This window comes from Cydia fagiglandana, chromosome Z (assembly GCF_963556715.1).
Source record: "Cydia fagiglandana chromosome Z, ilCydFagi1.1, whole genome shotgun sequence".
NCBI lineage: Eukaryota > Metazoa > Arthropoda > Insecta > Lepidoptera > Tortricidae > Cydia > Cydia fagiglandana.
The window spans coordinates 1,728,181-1,751,134 of record NC_085959.1 but is presented as its reverse complement, the minus strand read 5'-3'; the positions used below and the strand labels follow the sequence as shown (position 1 = coordinate 1,751,134).

The 22,954-nt window shown below is 40.6% G+C and overlaps 1 protein-coding gene across 3 annotated transcripts in view; it reads left to right on the top strand.

Annotated features, from left to right (window-relative positions):
* The window catches only part of LOC134678968 (protein apterous-like), a 352,874-nt gene that overhangs the window by 91,378 nt on the left and 238,542 nt on the right, over nt 1–22,954 (top strand). For all 3 annotated transcript variants that reach the window (XM_063537727.1, XM_063537728.1, XM_063537726.1), the window contains exons 3-4: nt 10,251–10,424; nt 11,011–11,246. In XM_063537727.1, coding sequence (XP_063393797.1) covers nt 10,251–10,424; nt 11,011–11,246 — 410 coding nt within the window. The remainder of the gene's footprint in view (nt 1–10,250; nt 10,425–11,010; nt 11,247–22,954) is intronic.

The following is a 22,954-nucleotide window of genomic DNA, read 5'->3' as shown; positions in this document are numbered from 1 at the left end:
CGACTTCTCGAGTTTTGCGAGACATACGAAATATTTATTTTATAATTAGGTACCTACGTAAATTATTCTTATATAAGGTGCAGATATTTTAACAGATGATACTTTACTTTAAAACATTTAACTTATATATACGCCAGGAACCGAGTCCTATCAGCTGTATAAATATCTGGAACTAATAAGGTAGCACCTTATATAAGGTACAAAAACAATTAAAAAAAAACCGGGCAAGTGCGAGTCGGACTCGCGCACGAAGGGTTCCGTACCATAATGCAAAAAAAAACACAATAAAGAAGCAAAAAAAAAAACGGTCACCCATCCAAGTACTGACCACTCCCGACGTTGCATAACTTTGGTCAAAAATCACGTTTATGTATGGGAGCCCCATTTAAATCTTTATTTTATTCTGTTTTTAGTATTTGTTGTTATAGCGGCAACAGAAATACATCATCTGTGAAAATTTCAACTGTCTAGCTATCACGGTTCGTGAGATACAGCCTGGTGACAGACGGACGGACGGACGGACGGACAGCGAAGTCTTAGTAATAGGGTCCCGTTTTACCCTTTGGGTACGGAACCCTAAAAAGACGAAACAGGAGCTGAGTTTTAAATATTTTAGGTAAATATACCCGTCTCGCTAACAGAAGCGGCTCCTAAAACTAGTGCGATAAGGACAAGGCTTAAAATTCTGCGTAAAAATCTTGTGACCCTATTACTCTATCTCGGGACCCTATTACTAAGACTTCGCTGTCCGTCCGTCCGTCCGTCCGTCCGTCCGTCCGTCCGTCCGTCCGTCCGTCCGTCCGTCCGTCTGTCACCAGGCTGTATCTCACGAACCGTGATAGCTAGACAGTTGAAATTTTCACTATGTATTTCTGTTGCCGCTATAACAACAAATACTAAAAACAGAATAAAATAAAGATTTAAATGGGGCTCCCATACAACAAACGTGATTTGACCAAAGTTAAGCAACGTCGGAAGGGGTCCGTACTTGGATGGGTGACCGTTTTTCTTTTTGCTTTTTTTTTTGCATTGTGGTACGGAACCCTTCGTGCGCGAGTCCGACTCGCACTTGCCCGGTTTTTTTTACTTTATTAGTTATTACGTACACATGATATCTACCACTCGCTTTTCAGTGAAGGAAATCATCGTGATTTACGATACAAGTGCAAAAAGTGGGAAATTCGCAACAAGTGGCGATAAATTGAACTACGACCGAAGGGAGTGTTTTAAATTGACACGAGTTGCGAATTACCTTTTCGCGCGTGTATTGTACAACGTTTTACAGTACATATGGCCCTTTAAATTTTTGACATATTAGGCACGTTTAGTCCTAGGGCGGTGAAGTGACCGAGCGAAAGCGAAGATTTAAGCTTGAGTTTGGGCAACAAGGATGACTCACGCTAGACCGGGCCGGGCCCGAGCCCAGGCGTCCGACTCGTCATTTTCAATGACGGCTGATCGGTGATCACGTGGTGCTTTCCATAGAAAACGAAGCGCCGGAAGCTGCGGCCCGGCCCCCGCCCGGTGTAGCGTGAATAGGGATTGCAATCCGGTCCGGCGGATCCGGTAATCCGGCCGGATCCGGCACATTTTTCATGATACCGGATCCGGCAAAATTCACCGGATCCGGTCCCGGATCCGGTAAAGTGAAATAAAGCGCTAAAATATAAAATAACAGCTTAAAACACTGCTAAAATTTAAAAGTTCTCGCCAGTATTCGAATTTTCTCGCTCGCAAACAGCAACACAACAACTTGTTTGTTAGTTGACGCCAGTCTTCTAGCCGACGAAATATGTGTCGTCAGATTTCCGTGCATCGTAAGTACTGGATTGGTTTATATTCAATTTATTGTGTTGTTACATTGTAATTTAATGTACATGTTCTTTCGTTTTATTTTGTACATATAATAAGTGTTACCTGCATTTAAAATATAATGAATAAATATTTATAAAATTAAATAGAGAAATATATGTTGACTTTTGACGACCGGTCTGACCTAGCCAGTGGGTAGTGATCCTGCCTGTGGAGCCGCGATCCTGGGTTTTCGAATCCCGGTAAGGACAATTATTTGTGTGATGAGCACAGATATTTGTTCCTGAGTCATGGTTGCTTTCTATGTATTTAATTTTAAGTATTTGTATATTATATATCGTTGTCTGAGTACCAACAACACAAGCTTTCTTGAGCTTACCGTGGGGCTTAGCTTAGTCAATTTGTGTAAAAATGTCCTATAATATTTATTTATTATTATTATTATTTATATGTTATTTTGTTATTATTATGCTACTAAATGTACTTGTATAGGTATACACGTTTATTGATTTTGTTTGCTAAAACTAAAATGGTTGAATTGAGAGCACCTTTTTGTTGGAAATGTGGGTTGGGCTATAGATATTTTAAGAGAAAAAGATTTTATTTGTGGTTAAGTAATGAAAACGTTGATTTTTGAAACTTAAAACAGCCGTCATCGAATTAAACTGTTGTGAGACATTCTAACATTGAATAATTTACGGTTTAGACTCACTTGTTTTTAGTCACTCGCGCGACATGTTTCGGAGAGCCTAGGTCTCCTGTTAAGACACCCGTTTTATTAATCCATTAAAAAATATCCTTAACTTCGCATATAACGCTAAAAACATGATAAAATACGTGACTTGATGAATTTTTTATCCGCAATACCAATCCGGCCGGATCCGGCCGGATCCGCCGGATTGAGGCCAAAATCCGGCCGGATCCGGCCGGATTCAAAACCAGTCCGGATTGCAATCCCTAAGCGTGAATCATCCTTAATGCAACCGTATGTCTGTCCGGCTCTTCTCCTCTAACGCTACGTCTTACGTAGGCGAACAACGCGCGAACGCGGCGCGGCGCGGCGCGCCGAAAGCGGCCGCCGCCGCGCCGCGCCGCCTGACATTCGCGTGCAAATCGCGCCGCACCGCGTTCGCAACGAGATCGCTTACGTAGGACACTTCTATGGGCATCAAAGGATTGATTTCGCCGCGCCGCGCCGCGCCGCGTTCGCGCGTTGTTCGCCTACGTAAGACGTAGCGTTAGGGCCAACCCACATGTAGCGTCTTCCGAGCGTCGGCGTCTAATACAACTCTATGCCGCTGCTCGACGCAACGTCGACGCAACGTCGACGCAACTGCGCAGCGACGTCTTTTTCCATAGCGCTGACCACAATAGCGGCCGCATAAGTCGCACTTCCCAATCTGTTCTCGTGAAATTTGGTAAAACAAATTCCTGAATAACTTATCCGTCGATTTCGTTTTTTAGGGTTCCGTACCCAAAGGGTAAAACGGGACCCCATTACTAAGACTTCGCTGTCCGTCCGTCCGTCCGTCCGTCTGTCACCAGGCTGTATCTCACGAACCGTGATAGCTAGACAGTTGAAATTTTCACAGATTATGTCTTTCTGTTGCCGCTATAACAATCAGTTAGATTCATATAATATGTATTCTCATTTCTTTTATTGATTTTATTTTCTTTTCCTTTTGTAAGATTTGATTTGTTTTCTGAAAGAGCTACGTATTTGTGATTTCATGTGCATATATGTTTATTTTTTATATCAAATTCTATAAAGTTATGTACTCACTGAGTATAATTGCATGAATTCTATAGTAATTTAAATTGTATTAATTACTCGTAATGCATGTTAATTATAAGATGTAATAATGTTTTGAAAAGATGTGTCCCGCCGAGTTTGTTGCCGGTCCCATATTGGGATACCCTCCTCCAATTGAGGGGGGATTTAAATCTTCTCGGGGCAGAGGTGTACGGTTGGAGCCGGTAAAGGTTTATTTGACGTTCATAAGCGCATTGTAATATGCCTACTTGAATAAACTATTTTTTATCTTTATCTTTATCTTTTATAACAACAAATACTAAAAACAGAATAAAATAAAGATTTAAATGGGGCTCCCATACAACAAACGTGATTTTTGACCGAAGTTAAGCAACGTCGGGCGGGGTCAGTATTTGGATGGGTGACCGTTTCTTTTTGCTTTTTTGTTTTTTTTTTTGCATTGTGGTGCAGAACCCTTCGTACGCGAGTCCGACTCGCACTTGTCCGGTTTTCATATTTTTGCAATGGGTCCTACTTACGACTCACATAAGCACTAGAGTTGGACCAAGTTAACTTTGCATGGCATTTGCAATGTTTGTTGTGTTTGTATGAAAACAATCATGTTTGTAAAAAAAAAATTGTTCTGTTCAAGTAGGTGCGTTAGTTTAGAAGTCAACGTAGGTAGGACAACATAGCAACACAGCGTCCTCATAAACAGCGCTTATCGCCGTCCCGCTTACACCCCATAGTGCGGATAACTTTGTCGGCGCGATGTTACGCTCATTGCGCGTGGAGCGTACGCCGAGCGTGACGGAGCCGTGACGGAGCCATGACGCGAACCACGATTAATGACATCTTAGGCTTTGAGGTTTTAACTGTGCACTGAGAAAAATAATTAGCCTACTATACAAGTGCGAAAAGTTGGTAATTGATTGAGTGTATCGGACAACATTTACAATACATATCTATCTAATGCCGGTTGTACACTCTCGGCAAGACACCCCGAGACAGGCCGAGAGCGAGTGTGTACAGACTGCTCTCGTCTTGTCTCGGTCTTCCTTGTCTCGTCTCGCCGTCCCCCGATTCATTCGGTCAAGTTGTGTTCTAATGTATGGGGAAGACAAACAAATTATAGCCAGAATTTAATGAATGTAGTATGATACCTTTGGGTAACATACCACAAGAGAGGACCCAATACCGCCCCCTGAGGCACCCCGCACTCGACCTCCTTCTGCATGATATCGACCAGGGGATGGTCCTCTCAGACAAGTACTCCTGGATCACGGTCCTCAGGTAAGGAGGCAGTTGATGGTAGTTCAAAGCCTTCCGAATTGCACTCCAAGGAAGAGATTTAATAGCGTTGACGATATCAAGGCTAATCGCCAACACTACTCTTCCTCGGGAAATTGCCTGCTCCGTCAGCGCTCGAACGCGAAGAATCGCGTCCACTGTCGATCGACCTAGCAGGTTTGGAGCGTCACTGCCTAAGTGTCTGTTGATTCGCAGGGAGATAACACACCCAAAGAGCTTACCCGCCTCATCCAACAGGCATATTGGTCGATATGCAGAGGGTGAGTCGGCAGGCCGCCCTTCTTTTCGCAGAAGAACCAACTTTGCCTCCTTCCAGATCGCGGGAAAAGATCCGTATCTGAAGCAGGTGCTGTTCAGTTGCGCCAACCTATGGCCGAGCATCTCCTTGGCAATCACCCGTGCCCGGCTACCGCCGGTTTGACAAGGTTAACGGTTTACGAACCGTTAACCTAGTGTCAAATTGTACTGGTAACCATGGTAACTCCAGATTTAACCGGTTAAACCCGGGTTAGTGAATGGTGCAAGGGGCCCTTAAACGAGCAATTCTTCTTTATTTATTTATAAATATGTAATATATTTATTTATATATATTTCGGGGATCTCGGAAACGGCTCTAACGATTCCGATGAAATTTGCTATATGGGGGTTTTGGGGGACGATAATTCGATTTAGCAATGTATTATTTCTGAGAAAACGCGCATTTTTTTAGTTTTTCCGAGCAGAGCTTTGGTCTCCCAGATAGAGTCAGACCAAGAAAACTCTGCAGTGGATTAGATAGCCCACGCAGGGCAAGTGTTATTTTAAACATCAATCTTCTATGAAATTATGAGGTATAAAAGACACTTACACTGCGTGGGCTATCAAATGCGCTGCAGACGTTTCTCGTTCCGACTCTATTGGCTTTTTTAATACATATTCATATATAATCCCAAGTAAATTTTTAATGCGAAAGTAGCTCTGTTTGTCTGTTAGCTCTACGCGCTTCAACCGCTGAAACTTGGTAATCTAGGTGTAGGGATGGTTCGAGGGCCGAGAAAGGCCACAAGGGAAATAGTTGTTATCAGCCATCATCATTATCATCCACGGGAGATGAAGTCGCCGCGCCCACTAGGAGAGAAATAAGTTTAGACCAATATCCTACAACCGATGTTGTAGTGTGCACAGCGACCTGTGGCGGGTGCGGGGCTAACACATTAGATGCACCAGAGTAGCAGAGCACCGATTTTGTAGTGTGCACACATAGGTAGTTCGCAAGTCCCAATTTTTGTGTAATAGTACAACATTGTTTTTGTGAATTCGTTTAACTTTTTCTTTTCCATAAATCGTTGTCCGTCTAAGCTAATATTGCGCCGACATGAATACTATAAAGTGTGGTGTGTCATTATACAAGTACATTCTCATAGAAATTTGACTTTTATGTGACATTCCCACACTTGTTCATTACAAATGTCATGCAAAGTTGGCTTGGTCGACTCTAGGTACCTATGCTGGCAATTAAAACTCTTATACTTTAACTCATCCTTTTTAAAACAGAATGTTACCAAGTAATTTGAGCCTTATTTTAACACCATAAAGTCTAGAATGAGTCGATTAGTACAGCGGGTTGATTTAAGCAGCTGATGGGAGATAGGTTCGAACCCGAGTGAGACGTCCGTGTGGTCCAGCTATCACGATCCAACAGGGTTGGCTGTTTCTAAATACATTATTCAAAAATTCACGAGTCCTTAAGTACCTATCACAGAAGTATCTAGGTACCTACTGTCCGCCTGTCTGTTAGTCACCAGGCTGTACCTATCTCATAAACCGTGATAACTAATAGACAGCTGAAATTTTCACACATTATCTATTTCTGTTGCAGCTATAACAACAAAAAGTACGGAACCCTTAGTGGGCGAGTTCGACTTGCACTTGTCCGGTTTTTTTTTTATATAAATAAAAGGATGGAGGGAGGAATGGAAGGAAGGAGGAGGGTTGCTGATGTAGGTAGGGGAAAAAACCGCAAGGCTCAAATGGGACTGGGCTGGCCACGTCTACCGCATGCACCCGGAGAGCTGGGCTAGCTTAGCCACCACCGTAGCGTGGCGCGGGCGGGGCGGGCCCAAACGAAGATGGCGGGATTACCTGGACAGCTTTCTGAACAACTGGCCGGAGGAAACACTAGATCGGGAGTCGTGGAACTCAAGGGGAGAGGCCGTTGCAGTATGCTCAAGGGAAAGTGGGGTAGAATCATGAAGTTAAGGGAAAAGTTATATAAAAACCTTTAGTTTTATTAAAATCTTCCAACTTGACTAGTCTCTGTTTAATGAAAAAGTGACCAAGGCCTCCAGTGGCCAGGGTTGGAATCGAACCAGCGTCCTCTCGTAGGTATCGCGCAGGACAGGTACCGAAGCCCCGCGTCCACCCCGGTCACGACGGCATGGCTCGAATTTTTCCAACTATAAAGGTACTTGAAATAATCTTTAACAGAAAAAGACCGACTTCACAAAATAGTTTGAAAAATGCCATATTAATTATTGGATGGTATTGAACTGATCACCAGATATAGTAATCCAATTTTTCTAAGGGTCGCAGTTCTAACCTAACCTTACCCACTTTTCTAGAAGCATTTCGTTTCTCTAAGGGTCGCGTTCTATCCTAACTTAACCCACATAATGGAAATCGCCAAACTATGTGTCGTTGAAGAGTTCTGTTCTGCTCGTCATCCGCAGTTCCACTTCATCAAATGCGACAGTTTTTAATGAAAACGCTTAATTTCTGATGAAAATACAAAACTCTCTATACGCAAACGCATGCCTTTAATATTTGTGCCAATTACCGCACTAGGAAGGTAAAGTAGCACCATATGTACTGTCCAGGGTCTATCGTGCTGTTACAGTTAGGCAGGCTTTCTTTTATCTTATAAACACAAAACTAAAACATATATTTTGCAAATACTCGACAGGGGCACATTTACACATAAATAGAAAAACATTTACATATATTTATTAAATTATAAACTTACCCTCGGGAGGGTGTCCAACACGCAGGCATTGCAAACATTTATAGGTAGGTATTGTAAAAAACCTTCTACATACAGCGCCTCGTCAGTTACATAAAAGAGTTTAATCACTAAATACTTCTGAAAATTTTTTTGGAGTATACGAGCAATACAAATAAATCATGAACATCTATAAAAAATAATAAAATTAAATACAACAGGTACAAATATGAATCCCTCAAGTAAGTATGGCTAAGTGTGGCATATGGGGAAGTGTGGCTGGCCTTCACATTGGGACCAGTTTACACATTAATTAGTGTTTATCGCGAGTTCGCACATTTGCCACGAATGCATAGCAAGTAGCAAAAAATTATATTCTACGAATACCTACACAAAAATATAGCCCTAAGTTTTCAGAATTATATTCTACGAATACCTACACCAAAAATATAGCTCTAAGTTTTCAAAATATATTCTACGAATACGTACACAAAAATATAGATCTAAGTTTTCATCGTACCATTATATTTTGCAGTGCATACAAAACAGTGAATAGACATATTTATAGAGCTGTCAGCCCTGTTAACTAGTAGGTAATGTAAGAATTTGGTGAGTTTCCTATAAATGACAGTGTCGGAATGTGGGCTACCGGTTCCCGGACCCCGCCGCTCCGCTCCGCTCCGCCAGATGCGTATCGTTATTAATTATCCGACCCTCATATTGGTACACAGGTGAGTATGCGAGTTATCGGAGTCAGATACACCTAATAGTGACGGCCAAAAAATTAAATGTAGGCAATGATAATATAAATGTTATTTCAGGCAACTAGTTGATCATAGAAAAATACCTTATTAAAAATACACTGAGAGAAAAATCATCACCAGGAATTAAAAAACAGTTCTGTACTGGGGAAAAAAATGAAGTTTTAGTAATAATTATGGACGTTTCAATATTTCTGTAAAGTTTATTTATTTATACAAACAGCTCAGTAATCCCAAATATAATTTCAACAAACAGATAATAGAAATTGCAAGAACTAATAGAAATTGCAAAAGTCAATTTGTTCCTATTAGTTAACTCTCCTTCCCGGATTAAGTTTATTTTTGTTGTACTTTTCTCTCTGTGTAGGTACATATTCCCACCAATATTATACGAGTAACACCTGTATAACCGGTATAACACAGTTGATACTCGTACACAAACGCAAACGTTTGTATGTTGAAGTTATCAATAATATATGCTACAGAAAATAAATAGTCAGTCAAAGTTTTTTGAGCCACCCTGTAAACTAGAGTCAGACGAAGATAACTGCAAATGATAAGTTATGTTACCTAAACGTCATAATTTCATAGAAGTTTGACGCCTAAAATAACACTAGTACATAACAGTCTGTGCTATCAATGTAATACTAGCACAGTCTGTGCTATCAAATGTATCAAAACAACAGTTGCACAGCGTGTGCTATCAAAACAATAGTCGCACAGCGTGTGCTATCAAAATAACAGTTGCACAGCGTGTGCTATCAAAATAACAGTTGCACAGACTGCGCTATCAAAACAACAGTTGCACAGCGTGTGCTATCAAACTAACAGTTGCACAGTCTGTGCTATCAAAATAACAGTTGCACAGTCTGTGCTATCAAAATAACAGTTGCACAGCGTGTGCTATCAAAATAACAGTTGCACAGCGTGTGCTATCAAAATAACAGTTGCAGAGCGTGTGCTATCAAAATAACAGTTGCACAGTCTGTGCTATCAAAATCGCTACAAAGCTATCTTGGTATGAATATTATATAATATACATATATGTATAATATTCATAAACGTTTACTAAAGTTGATATGCCGATAATAATCGTTTGTCCCATTCCATCATACCAATACGTCGGAAAAGGACAAACGATTATTATCGGCTTGTCAACTTTAGAAACCGTTTATGAATAAGGGGGTTAATATATAACTAGATTGTACAACTAAACGAAATTAAACGAGCTTAAATCTAAAATAGGCCCCTGAGGCATTGTACCAAGGATGCTGGTGGCATTTCCCCGCTGTATCGCAATACTGATACGTTGTGCGAGGTAGCCGCCAGCTCTTCGGTCACCAGTTACGTCAACCAGACTCTTCGCGATTTCTGCGAACAGCTTATGCGCGCTGGGACCCCATGGACCTAGAGTTTCAACTCCAAATGGCACAAAATGGTACTCTCTACCGAGGCTCTTATATTTGTTACGTTTTAGAATTTCGGCGCTTTCCGCCGCATCGCCCGCTTTTACAGTAGTCCAAGCTAAGCTCTTAAGCTCTCTCTTTTAAGCCCTTTTAATAGATTGTTAATTATATTTAATTTTAAATGAAATTTAAAAGAAAGATTCGTCATGTGAAATTCCCTCTATCCCCAGATTATACGGTTCAAAACGCTGCGCCCGCTGCAACACGGCCATCTCGGCGTCGGAGCTGGTCATGAGGGCCCGGGACCTGGTGTTCCACGTGCCCTGCTTCTCCTGCGCGCTCTGCAGTACACTCCTCACCAAAGGAGACACCTTCGGCATCAGGGACTCGGCGGTCTACTGCAGGTGAGCTCGGAGCTGGTGTTCCACTTGCTTGCTTCTGTCTGCAGTACACTCTTCACCCAGCCAAGGTTATTAAAATAAAAGCTTGCCTTGACGGTTCGTGAGCGCCAATAACTCGCACAGCGCGTCTATAAATCTTGTCAAAGAAATCTACATAGGTCCTTCTGTTCAGAGAGACATCATTACAAAGCTTTTGACATAGCATACTCAATGAGCAAAATACCTAAGTATTAAGGCTTCAAAGACGGACAACATCTTGAGGAATCTTGCATTCTGCTTCGACAGCCCAAATTGTTGATGTGATGTAGGTAACCAACCAAAGAGAGTATTTAATATCTATGCTTTGTAACCAACTTGTTCATGCGATTGGATAATAGTTGTAAATAAAAGTCCTGAGTTCAATCAAGGTGGCGAATCATTCCATCTTCTCATAACTTAAAATTGGATACTTGCTTACATCGAAGAAAACCAAAAGTCCATCAGTCCGCATGAGGACTTTAAAGCCAAACGCTCACACCTGTACCCAGCTGTGAATTGAAGCTGATGATCACTATTTATTTCTGTTTTTTCTAAGACTCACCGTCCTCAGGTTACACTACGAGACGATGCCAGAGTACGGACCCCACCTGGCGGTGCCCGGGCCCCCGCAGCTCTGCCCGGGACCCTACGTGCCCCCCGCCCACTACCCCCCGTACCCCTCCCCCGAGTTTCGAGGAGGGGAGGATAAGGGGTTTTTCAACGGTGCCGCCGCGCCGCCGCCGAGACAGAAAGGACGGCCGCGGAAGAAAAAGCCAAAGGACCAGGAGATTATGACCGCGAATCTTGGTGAGTGGGGGAAGTTCGTTGATGCTGGCTGTACACGCACGTCGAGAACCTCTCGCCGTGAGTCTCGGCGCAGCTCCGACCTAATCGGAGAAGGGATCAGTGTGTATTAACACACTCGTTCTCGGCATGTATCGAGTTCTCTCGACGAGTGTATACAGCCGGCATGATAGAATAATTGTGGGAATTTCAGCGATTGGTGACAAGATTTACAATCCTCAAAGGTATACAATTCAATTCAATTCGTTTAATACATACTACTATATAAACGTAGGTACATGTCGAAAACATACGAGATTACAAAATACACACACACTTCTAAAACTAATTTATTAATTAAACACGTCAATTTATTTTAAATTTTTTTTATAGATTATTATAGATTACACAGTAAACAAATTGAACTTTAAAAATAGTTAAATTAACTAATGTGAATAAATTCATTAACACTATAAACTGGTATTTTTCAAGTTGACAAACAAACACGCGCACACGACGCGCGCTCGGTGGTACCTACACGTCGCGCGCTCGATAGCTACAGCTCGCGCGCTCGATGGTACCTACACGTCGTGCGCTCGATAGGTAGAGCTCGCGCACTCTATGGTACCTCCACGTCGCGCGCTCTATGGTACCTACACGTCGTGCGCTCGATGGTAGATACCTATACGTCGCGCGCTCGATGGTAGGTACCTACACGTCGCGCGCTCGATATATTAAAGAGACATACGGTTTATCTGCGGCGAGGAAGGGCCCGTTGCACTGCAGGTGCTTGAGATATAAAATCGTAGTAGCTAGGTGACTATACTTTCACGTACAAAAACATATTCATATCATAATATTATCATCATCTACAAATTTTTTTTAGTGTACACATAAAATTATTGAGTGTTACAAGTTAAACCTAATGAAATACTGCAGCAACAATATAATCTACTTCATAGCAAAAAGTAAACTAAATAAAAACCTAATTAGTCAACACTCAACGGGGTGAACGCCATATTGCCGAAATAATACAAACCATTGATAGTGTTTTTGTCTTACATTAATTTTAATTCAAAGTGAACTTACTCGGTATGTATTAGTTCAGTCATTATATCGAAAAAACCGACCCCACCCGTGAATAATTAGTTTTTGGATTTTTTTTTCGTAGGTCCCTCGGGGGGATCACTGGGAGTGTAAATTCAAAAAGTAGACTGAATCAGGCTCCTGCGTAGATTCGAAAAACGGTTTTTCTTGAATAACTCGGCCATTTTTGATTTTACAGTAAAACCGTGAGGACAAAAACTGTAGGAAATTTGATTCTCTGCAAGTTTAGTCCTCTTCATTTATGCCGTAAAGTTGAAAATAAACGAGATGATGAAAATATTTTGAATTTGTCGCTTTGAGTTTATCTGAACTTATGTACGAAATATCATTTGATATTTACCAGTCGCTTTTCGGTGAAGGAAAACATCGTGAGGAAACCGGACTAATCCCAATAAGGCCTAGTTTACCCTCTGGGTTGGAAGGTCAGATGGCAGTCGTTTTCGTAAAAACTAGTGCCTAAGTCAAATCATGGGATTAGTTGTCAAGCGGACCCCAGGCTCTCATGAGCCGTGTCGAAATGCCGGGATAACGCGAGGAAGAAGAGCTTTATTCAAATTTAATTTCCAAAATTTCGATCCTAGAAGAAAAATTGTGAGGACCAAACTTGTATAGAATCAAATTTTCTAAAATTTTTTTGTCCTCACGGTTTTACTGTAAAATCAAAAATGGCCGATTTATTCAAGAAAACCCGTTTTACGAATATACGCAGGAGCCTGATTCAGTCCACTTTTTGAATTTACACTCCCAGTGGGTCCCCGAAGGACCTACGAAAAAAAAATCCAAGAACTAATTATTCAGGGGTAAATATAATATAATGACTGAACTATATAGGTAGACAATAAAATAAAGCTACTATAATTTGTATATGTTTAGTCACTTGGAATAGTAAATATGTAACGTCCTACCGGTAAAGGTACCTTATGGCGGTTGGCGCTTACGCTATTATTAACGCCGCTCCAATACTATTGCGGAGTCATGCGAGGTAAGCGCCAGCCGTCATAAGGTACCTTTTCCCGTAGAACGTCACATATAACACAGCAATTAAATCAATAATCGTTGGATAAATCAATCCTACCACAGTAAGTACTGTTTGTAGTATGAGACTAGAATAAATAAAATATATAAATATTTAATACTTAACTCAAAAGCACATATTTATGATCAACAAACAAATAATTACCCTTCTGTCAAGTAGGTAGACTAAAATATCATTTTTTAAATATTTCGCCAACAAAACGCTTACAGTTTTATTAACACATTAGTGTAATCACTTAGAGTGACATTCCATATCCAACTGCAGCTGCAATACTGTTCATTTTACTATGGAAACGCGTCGCTGTCATTGTCAATTTCCATAGAAAATAAACAGTATTGCAGCTGCAGTTGGAAATGTAATGTCACTTTTACAGTGAAAACCGCGCAGACGCCCCGATAACACTCCGGCTTTTAGGGGCCAGTGGCAGTGGCGGGCGCCAAACCCTCCTGTAGCTAGCACAAGTACGCAACATCTCGCGCGACATTCTACCCATCTCTCTCTAATAAAGGCTAGTAACTATCGCGGAACAATGTGCAATCCTTGCCGCTTCATCCCGCCATCAAGCCTTCAAAGCTCAAACTTTAAGGATGCATGAGCTTGGCCATATTTAACCTCTAGCCGCCCATGCGTCAAACCTCGCCAAGCAAAATAAAATTTTATTTTGTCAACACAAAGTTCAAATTAGAATGGAACAGGAGACCTTTTTATAGGTCTTTGGGCGGCTAGAGGTTAAGATTTCCCAAAAATTGTTCTTACTAAGAGGCCGTAATTAAGAAGTTACGGCACGGAATCCTCCGCGCGTGGCCCGACACGCACCCGACCGGTCCCCCCCCACCCGATACCTCGATACAGAACCTGTCCGATATCGGCAGAATTCGCACCTTTTTTCAAGTCGGAATTGGTAAGTCGCGTGTATAACTTAAGAGATAACGGGGACAAACGTTTCAATTCAATTCGACTTTGGATAACGTTTATTGAATTGTTATTTTTAATTACACACACCAAATTACTTATAGTGCACCTTGCATTGGGATAACTTCGAAAGCCGGGTAATTCTGAAATTAGCACATACTTATCTATACGTCCTCCTCCTTTTTTGAAGTCGGTTAAAAACCAGAAGCACTTCATACTTCAGCAACACGCTACTGCTCGCAACTGCAGCGGTAGAAACCAGTTACGGGTTACAAAAAAATATTGTTTGATTATTAATATGTAACTAGCGACCCGCCCCTGACCGATTTAGACGAAATTTGGCATGGGGATAGTTTGAGGCCCGAGGAAGGACTTAGGTTAGTTTGAGGCCCGAGGAAGGATATAAGGTAGTTTGAGGCCCGAGGAAGGATACAAGGTAGTTTGAGGCCCAAAGAAGGATATAGGGTAGTTTGAGGCCCGAGGAAGGATATAGGGTAGCTTGAGGCCCGAGGAAGGATATAGGGTAGCTTGAGGCCCGAGGAAGGATATAGAGTAGTTTAAGGCCCGAGGAAGGATATAAGGTAGTTTGAGGCCCGAGGAAGGATATAAGGTAGTTTGAGGCCCGAGGAATGATATAGGGTAGTTTGAGGCCCGAGGAAGGATATAGGGTAGTTTGAGGCCCGAGGAAGGATATAGGGTAGTTTGAGGCCCGAGGAAGGATATAGGGTAGTTTGAGGCCCGAGGAAGGATATAGGGTAGTTTGAGGCCCGAGAAAGGATATAGGGTAGTATGAGGCCCAAAGAAGGATATAGGGTAGTTTGAGGCCCGAGGAAGGATATAGGGTAGCTTGAGGCCCGAGGAAGGATATAGGGTAGCTTGAGGCCCGAGGAAGGATATAGGGTAGTTTAAGGCCCGAGGAAGGATATAAGGTAGTTTAAGGCCCGAGGAAGGATATAAGGTAGTTTGAGGCCCGAGGAAGGATATAAGGTAGTTTGAGGCCCGAGGAAGGATATAGGGTAGTTTGAGGCCCGAGGAAGGATATAGGGTAGTTTGAGGCCCGAGGAAGGATATAGGGTAGTTTGAGGCCCGAGGAAGGATATAGGGTAGTTTGAGGCCCGAGGAAGGATATAGGGTAGTTAGAATATAGTGATAAATCGTCTATTACCGGCCACGTTCCTTTATATACTAAAATTATTCCGCTTATTACTCACACAATTCAAATAAACTTTCTGAACTGATGTTATTTGGTTTACCTAAATTTTGTGAATAAATAAATCGAATTCCTATTTTAGCCATTTTAATATAATCTGTCTAGTTATTGGCAGGTTTGGAAGGTGGCCAATAATAGACGATGTACTCTACCTACATAAAATATATCCTCTACTTCTACCTCAAAACAAAACTTGGTTATCATGGAATAGGGTATTTTCCTACTAAGTAGTCAAACCAGTTACTTTTTCAGAACTGTCAAAACGATTTGCTTATATGGAATTTATATGAAACATTACATCGTGACGTCACGGTCAACTCACCTACTTTTTATATTTCTATCCGATTTATTAAATAGAACTTGTGTTTAAAAATAACACCTATCTGTGTTTTTCTAATAATTATCTGGTGCTTTATTTCATGCATGGTGTAAAATAATTTACTCGTATATTAAATACAGTACCTATAATACCCTATTGTGAATTTAACTTTAAATGAATAACCGTATATAATTATTATCGTCATAAAAGCACCGACCAATGATCACTCGTAGGTAGCTGCTACCCTCTGCAACCCTAAGGCTCTACCACACAACTATCTATAGAGACAAGAGCCTCATTAAAGGGCGAACCCTCGAAACGGACGAAATTCGACCCCCCGTACCTACATTACCCCACAGTATAACCCGCGAAGACGATACGAAACGAAACTAGGCGTAGTTACATAACGAAACTGAATCCACGTACGCTCTTTTAGAACGAAACTGAATAAGGGTGGCACAATGCTGAACAGGACGCATACTTTTTTTAATTGGGACGTTTATAGTACAGTCGTGATTTATATTTGAAGTTTTATATTTCTCTGCACTTCACCCTTTAAACGTTTCGGTAAGTCTAATTAATTGTGACGTCCCACCGGTAAAGGTACCTTATGGCGGTTGGCGCTTACGCTATTATTAACGCCGCTCCAATACTATTGCGGAGTCATGCGAGGTAAGCGCCAGCCGCCATAAGGTACCTTTTCCCTCGGAACGTCACAATTTGTATTAATCCCGTGGGTATGTAAACATTAAAGAAAATGACGTGTAATACATACCTACTGATATCTTGTAAGCAATACAATGTACTGTAGGTACTAAAGTTGAAAATTGATCTACAGTGCTATTATCTGATTTTATAACTAAGTACCTACCTTCTTCTTCTTCCTCGCGTTATCCCGGCATTTCGCCACGGCTCATGAGAGCCTGGGGTCCGCTTGACAACTAATCCCATGATTCGACGTAGGCACTAGTTTTTACGAAAGCGACTGCCATCTGACCTGCCAACCCAGAAGGAAAACTAGGCCTTATTGGGATTAGTCCGGTTTCCTCACGATGTTTTTCCTTCACCGAAAAGCGACTGTTAAATATCAAATGATATTTCGTACATAAGTTCCGAAAAACTCATTGGTACGAGCCGGGGTTTGAACCCGCGACCTCCAGATTGCATGTCGCAGTATTAAGTGGTAGGTACTTATTAAAATCTAAATTGAAACAAAGATACATTGAGTAAGACGCGTAAAAACTAAGACAATTTTGCGGTAACTCTGATGTCTCTGATTGTCAAAAGTTGACGTTTGACAATTCAGTGGCCGCTAAACATAATATGGCGCGGTACAGCGCCATATGTTATGAATGTCAAACTAAGGGGCACTTTTATTTCTTAGACTTACCTACCTCTCTATTACAATAAATTCTTTTTGATTTAAATTAAGAAGTTTGTTCAAAAAATTAAAGAGTGTGAGAAATAAATATATTGTTATATTGTAGCAAATAAATACATAATGATGCTGGTGCTCAATTGATATAAAGGAAAAGATTCTCAGCTTGCGTTAGGTGTTCACGAGAAATCACTGAAATGGGTACCTACCTACCTATTACACGGTTTTACACGACCAGACCTTTTTAAACAATGTGCACCTCACCTTGTTTAACCCTAAACTTGGCAGGATTTTTTTTGCTCGAAATTAGTGTTTTTTTCCTGTAAAAAGGGATACTAAGGGTTGACTAGAGGGTACAAAAATAATAAAAAAAATCTGAGTATTTTAGTTTTTTATTTATACAACGTATCTTTAAATGCACACTGCCAAGGATTCACAATTTGACATTAAATTAGGTATGTATCCTAGGAGAGACACTGCCAGGTTCACTGTAAGGCGAGTTTTGTATCTTTAAAGATTCATTGCCAGGTTGAGGTTGCAGAATATTTACGTCTTACTAAGAAATTATTAGGATTTCAGGACAAATTACGATATTCTACTTATTAAAAGTATTTAAATACATTATTCAAGTGCCACAGATATTACAGATAAGGCTACAGTAACAAAATAGAGCTCGCTATCTGGTTGCTCTTGTTCCTCAACCCGGGGTTAGATCAGAAATAGATCAGTAGTTGCCTCCATCTTTACCATTTTCTTTAGAGCAGCTATACCTGTTATTAGACAGCGATCATGAAACAACAGATAGCTACCCTACCTCAGCGATCACTCCTATCCATGACCAGCATGCCACCATCACCATCGCTAAATTAGGTGACATTGCTAGTACACCTTCAGAGTGAGTCTCCAAGTACGAGACAATCAGTAAGCCTGTCTGAACAAGCAAATGCGAATGCCACAATACCATGCTATAATCCTATACCATCGCCATTTGCAAATTTATCATCCTACTCTGCAGTTTCAGCAGGCTTATTTTTTACATATTATCTGTGACTTCTGACTGGCCTTTCGAAAACTTCTACTTAATTTAGACTAGCCCAATTCCCGTAAATCGCTACATTTCCAATACAGTGTGAGAGGTTTTGTTTGGACTGGCTTCTTTTTAGTCACAATTATAGTTTTAGTTTTTTTGATCGAGTAACTACTGCCAGGGAAGGAGCATTGAAGCTGCAGAGTAGGATATAGGATGATAATCCTGAAAATGGTGATGGTATAGGATTATGGGATGATGTTGGCATTCGCATTTCCTTGTTCAGAGAGGCTTACTGTTTTTATTGTAGTTGGAGACTCAGTCTGAATGTACTAGCAATGTTACCTGATTTGGCGATAGTGGTGGTGGCATGCTGGTCACGGCTAGCAGTGGTTACTGGGCTGAGGCCGCTATCTGTTGTTTCATGATCGCTGTCTGATAACAAGTCTAGGTATGTATGTATGTATGTATGTATTTACTTTATTGTACATAGAAATATAAACACGAGAAACACAGTTACAGAGTCAATTAAATACAACAAAGGCGAACTTATCCCTGAATGGGATCTCTTCCAGTTAACCTTTGAGGAAATGAGTAGAACAGAAGTAACCTAGTAGTAGTAGTAGTAGAAGTAGTCTAGGTCCTCTAGAGAAGATTTTACAGATGGAGGCAACTGCTGCTGTCTAATTCTGATCTGACCCCGAGTTGGGGAATAAGAGCAACCCGATTGCGAGCTCTATTTTGTTGCTGTAGCCTTATCGGTAATATTTATGGCACTTGAAGGATATAGTTAAATACTTTTAATAATATAATATCGTAATTTATCCTGAAATCCCAATAATTTCTTAGAAAGAAAATTAACATTCTGGAACCTTAACCTGGCAATGTATCTTTAAAGATACATTTAATAAAGCATGTTGTTAGTAGAGAAGCTGGCGGTGTGCATTTGTAGATACATACAATAAAACGAGTTCATGGTATCTATAACAACAATGCAATGACTAATATAATATACGTTATTGTATAGAATATATATTCACTTTTTATGTAACAATCATAAATAGACCCAAATCTAAAAGAAAAACCCTAAAAAGTACCACTTTTCCCATACGATTCGTAGACGCAGATTCGCGGCCTTACATTTTGCGTGCTTCACTCAAAATCAGAGAAGCTAGCGACATAAAACAATTTTTTACCAATTAAGTATAGTATCAAGTCGAAAAATATGCGTCAAAAAATAATATGACGCCGTTAACTTTTTGCGTAGATTTTTAAAAAGTGTAACGTGCATAAGAATGCACACTGCCAAGTTTAGGGTTAAAAATAAAAACATACAAAAGCTGATAAAGATAAGATAAAAAACCGGGCAAGTGCGAGTCGGACTCGCGCACGAAGGGTTCCGTACCATAAAGCAAAAAAAAAAAGGAAAAAATGCAAAAAGAAAACGGTCACCCATCCAAGTACTGACCACGCCCGAAGTTACTTAACTTTGGTCAAAAATCACGTTTACTGTATGGGAGCCCCCCTTAAATCTTTATTTTATTCTGTTTTTAGTATTTGTTATTATAGCGGCAACAGGCTGTATATCACGGTTCGTGAGATACAGCCTGGTGACAGACAGACGGACAGACAGACGGACGGACAGACGGACGGACGGACGGACAGCGAAGTCTTAGTAATAGGGTCCCGTTTTACCCTTTGGGTACGGAACCCTAAAAACATACAAAAGCTGATAAAGATAAGATAAAAAATAGTTAATTCAAGTAGGCATATTACAATGCGCTTATGAACGTCAAATAAAGCTATAGGTACCGGCTCCAACCCTACACCTCTGCCTCGAGAAGATTTAAATCCCCCCTCAACTGGAGGAGGGTATCCCAATATGGGACCGGCAACAAACTCGGCGGGACACACCTTTTCAAAACATTATAAGTAGGTACATTAACATGAATTACGAGTAAAGAAGAAAAATACTAAAGCTGCTATATTCCGCTGCTGTATGCGCCGGCGTTGTGTTGTGCGTACTGCATTTAGTCATGAGACTAATCATTCATTTAAAGTGCCTACACAAATATATAGATAAGTACCTACTTAGTACCAGCAATAACTATTTACCTTTCACTGTTCGCCGCATACCAGAATATTTAGTTCACTCCACAAAACGGTCACCGTAACCCTTATAAATAATAACTTTAAAGTATAATTTCGCTCAAACTACTATCTACCTTAATATGTAACGTCTATAATTGATATGGTCTGCAAAAACCCGAAGGCGTCCGAGCAGCGGCGAAAATGACCGATCGCAAAAAGCCGAATGACCAAAAACAGTTCACCCTGTATAGAATACTTACTAACTATCGGTGTACAAGGAAAACTCTGTTCTAAGGAAAGACTTTAAGGTTTAGTATTAAATGGAGGTAGCCGATTTTTTTTAAATGACTTTAATCACTTAATAAAGTGCAGGTGGTCATTAGAATGACCAATAAAGGTCGGTTTACATTAAAAGAAATTAATGTCATTATTTCATACGTGTTACAATGTACTTATTGACGATCAATTACTGAAATTAGCAGTTAATTACTAATTGCAGGTATTTTACTACGTTCAGTTAATGTAACGGTATTTTTACGATAATTTGTGCAGTTAAATATTGTCGGTGTTTAAATTTTATTAGCATTTTTAATCTGTAGCCAATTTTACTAACCGTCGCTTTGCTTTCATTTCGTTTGCGGCCCTCGCTATAAAACTATTAAGTCACCTAGAGGTCCTATTCAAAAAGCCAAAGGGGCAGTTCGTGACTCGGTCAATATAATAAACAATTCAATGATAGGCAAGTAGGTATAAGCAGCCTACAGATAATCACAGTATTCAAATACCTCATTTCATATGCCAAAGGAATTAGAAATTCGATTTTTTTTTTCAATACAGACATATTTACAAGTGTGCGTAACTTTGCCGGCTCGCAAAAAAAGTCCTCTCAATAACTCACTTTATTGTCCAAGCCAAAAGACTCAAATTACACTGGCATTTTCTCATATAAACGTCCTAGTTTTCAAGCGTCGCGTAGCTCGGAAGGCGTGGGGCCGGGCGGGCGTACGCCCACGGCATTGACTTACTTCAAAAACGTCCTAAGTGCTACTATAGTCCTTATTATATTCGACCTCTTGACTTTGCTAGGTTGGACTTTAGCTTGACAGTGTATTATCAGCTTCTATAGTTCTTTCGTGATACGACGTTCTGCTTATTAAGATGGCGTTGGCTTGTATGTTGACAACGCACCGCTGACTGAATAGATCGCATAGAACCGTCCACGAGCGCGAGTTCCCCATAGGTTCTATTTCACGTCAACTTATATCAATGATAGCTTACCTAGTTGGACGGTTGCAGTTTGATTTGTCGTTTAAAATGTGCTAGGCCTAGTGGCACTTATTACCTAGCTACTATTCGATGACGATAAAATTATGACGTAAGGTGTCCATAAAACTATGCCATTATGACGAAAAAAGAGCTGAGTTTTAAATATTTTAGGTAAATATACCGGTCTCGCTAACGGAAGCGGCTCCTAAATCTAGTGCGATAAGGACAAGGCGAAAAATCCTGCCTAAAAATCTCAAAACTCGAGGTTTCGTACTCGACTGTTACCTCCTCCAAAACTTTAGCAATCGTTACCAAATTTGGAAATCTAAATGAATATTAAATTATCTGTGTCGGACCGTTTTGATTTTTTGGCTAATTGATATCAGTTTTGAATACTACGCCTCTTATTGCGGCATAGTCAATGAGGCCATTTTGGTCATTTTTCAAGGGCTCTAGCGCCTTATAAAACACAAATATCAACAAAAAAAAACAAAACGGTCCGACACAGATATTGACAATACATATTAATATGTGTTGAAAAAATCATTGCTCTAGCATCAAAACCCACGGAGGAAACAGTCGAGTACGTTTGTATGGAGAAATGACCACACCTGTTGGCTCTTAAGTTATTTTTTTATAATATTGTCGCCGCACCGAAACTGTAGAGTGACTTGAGAGTGTCCAGCCGGAGGTTTAGTTTCGGCAGTTATTGGCACAAATATCAAGTTTCGGCCGAAGGTTCGGTTTCGAACCGGTTGCAAAAAATCCGTAAATGAATCAAACCTGACTCAGTAGGTACAAATATGACTGCTTAAGAATACTAGCTTTTTGTCTGACTGTAATCAATAAAAAGCCAAAAAAATGTCACTACGGAAAGTGACGTCACGAGAATAAAAACGTTATTAATAGAATGAGACACAAAATCACAGATAAACCGCATACTCATAAATCCTTGGCCCATTCACGTTAGAAAAAAGAAAAAAAAATTCGTCCAGTCTAAAGCGCGCCAATATACCTGCCAATGCCAGGTAAGACTGGACATTAAAAAGTTAGTTAAGAGGGCATTCACATTCGATCAGCTGTGCGCTAAACGCATAATAAATTAAAGCGACTCGTCAAAACTAACTGATGGCATAAAAACATTCAGAGAAACAGTAAAAGTTAACGACGGGGGTATATATACCTAATACCTATCATGTTTTTAGGGTTCCGTAGCCAAATGGCAAAAAACGGAACCCTTATGGATTCGTCATGTCTGTCCGTCTGTCTGTCTGTCCGTGTATGTCACAGCCACTTTTCCGAAACTATAAGAACTATACTGTTGAAACTTGGTAAGTAGTAGATGTATTCTGTCAACCGCATTAAGATTTTCACACAAAAATAGAA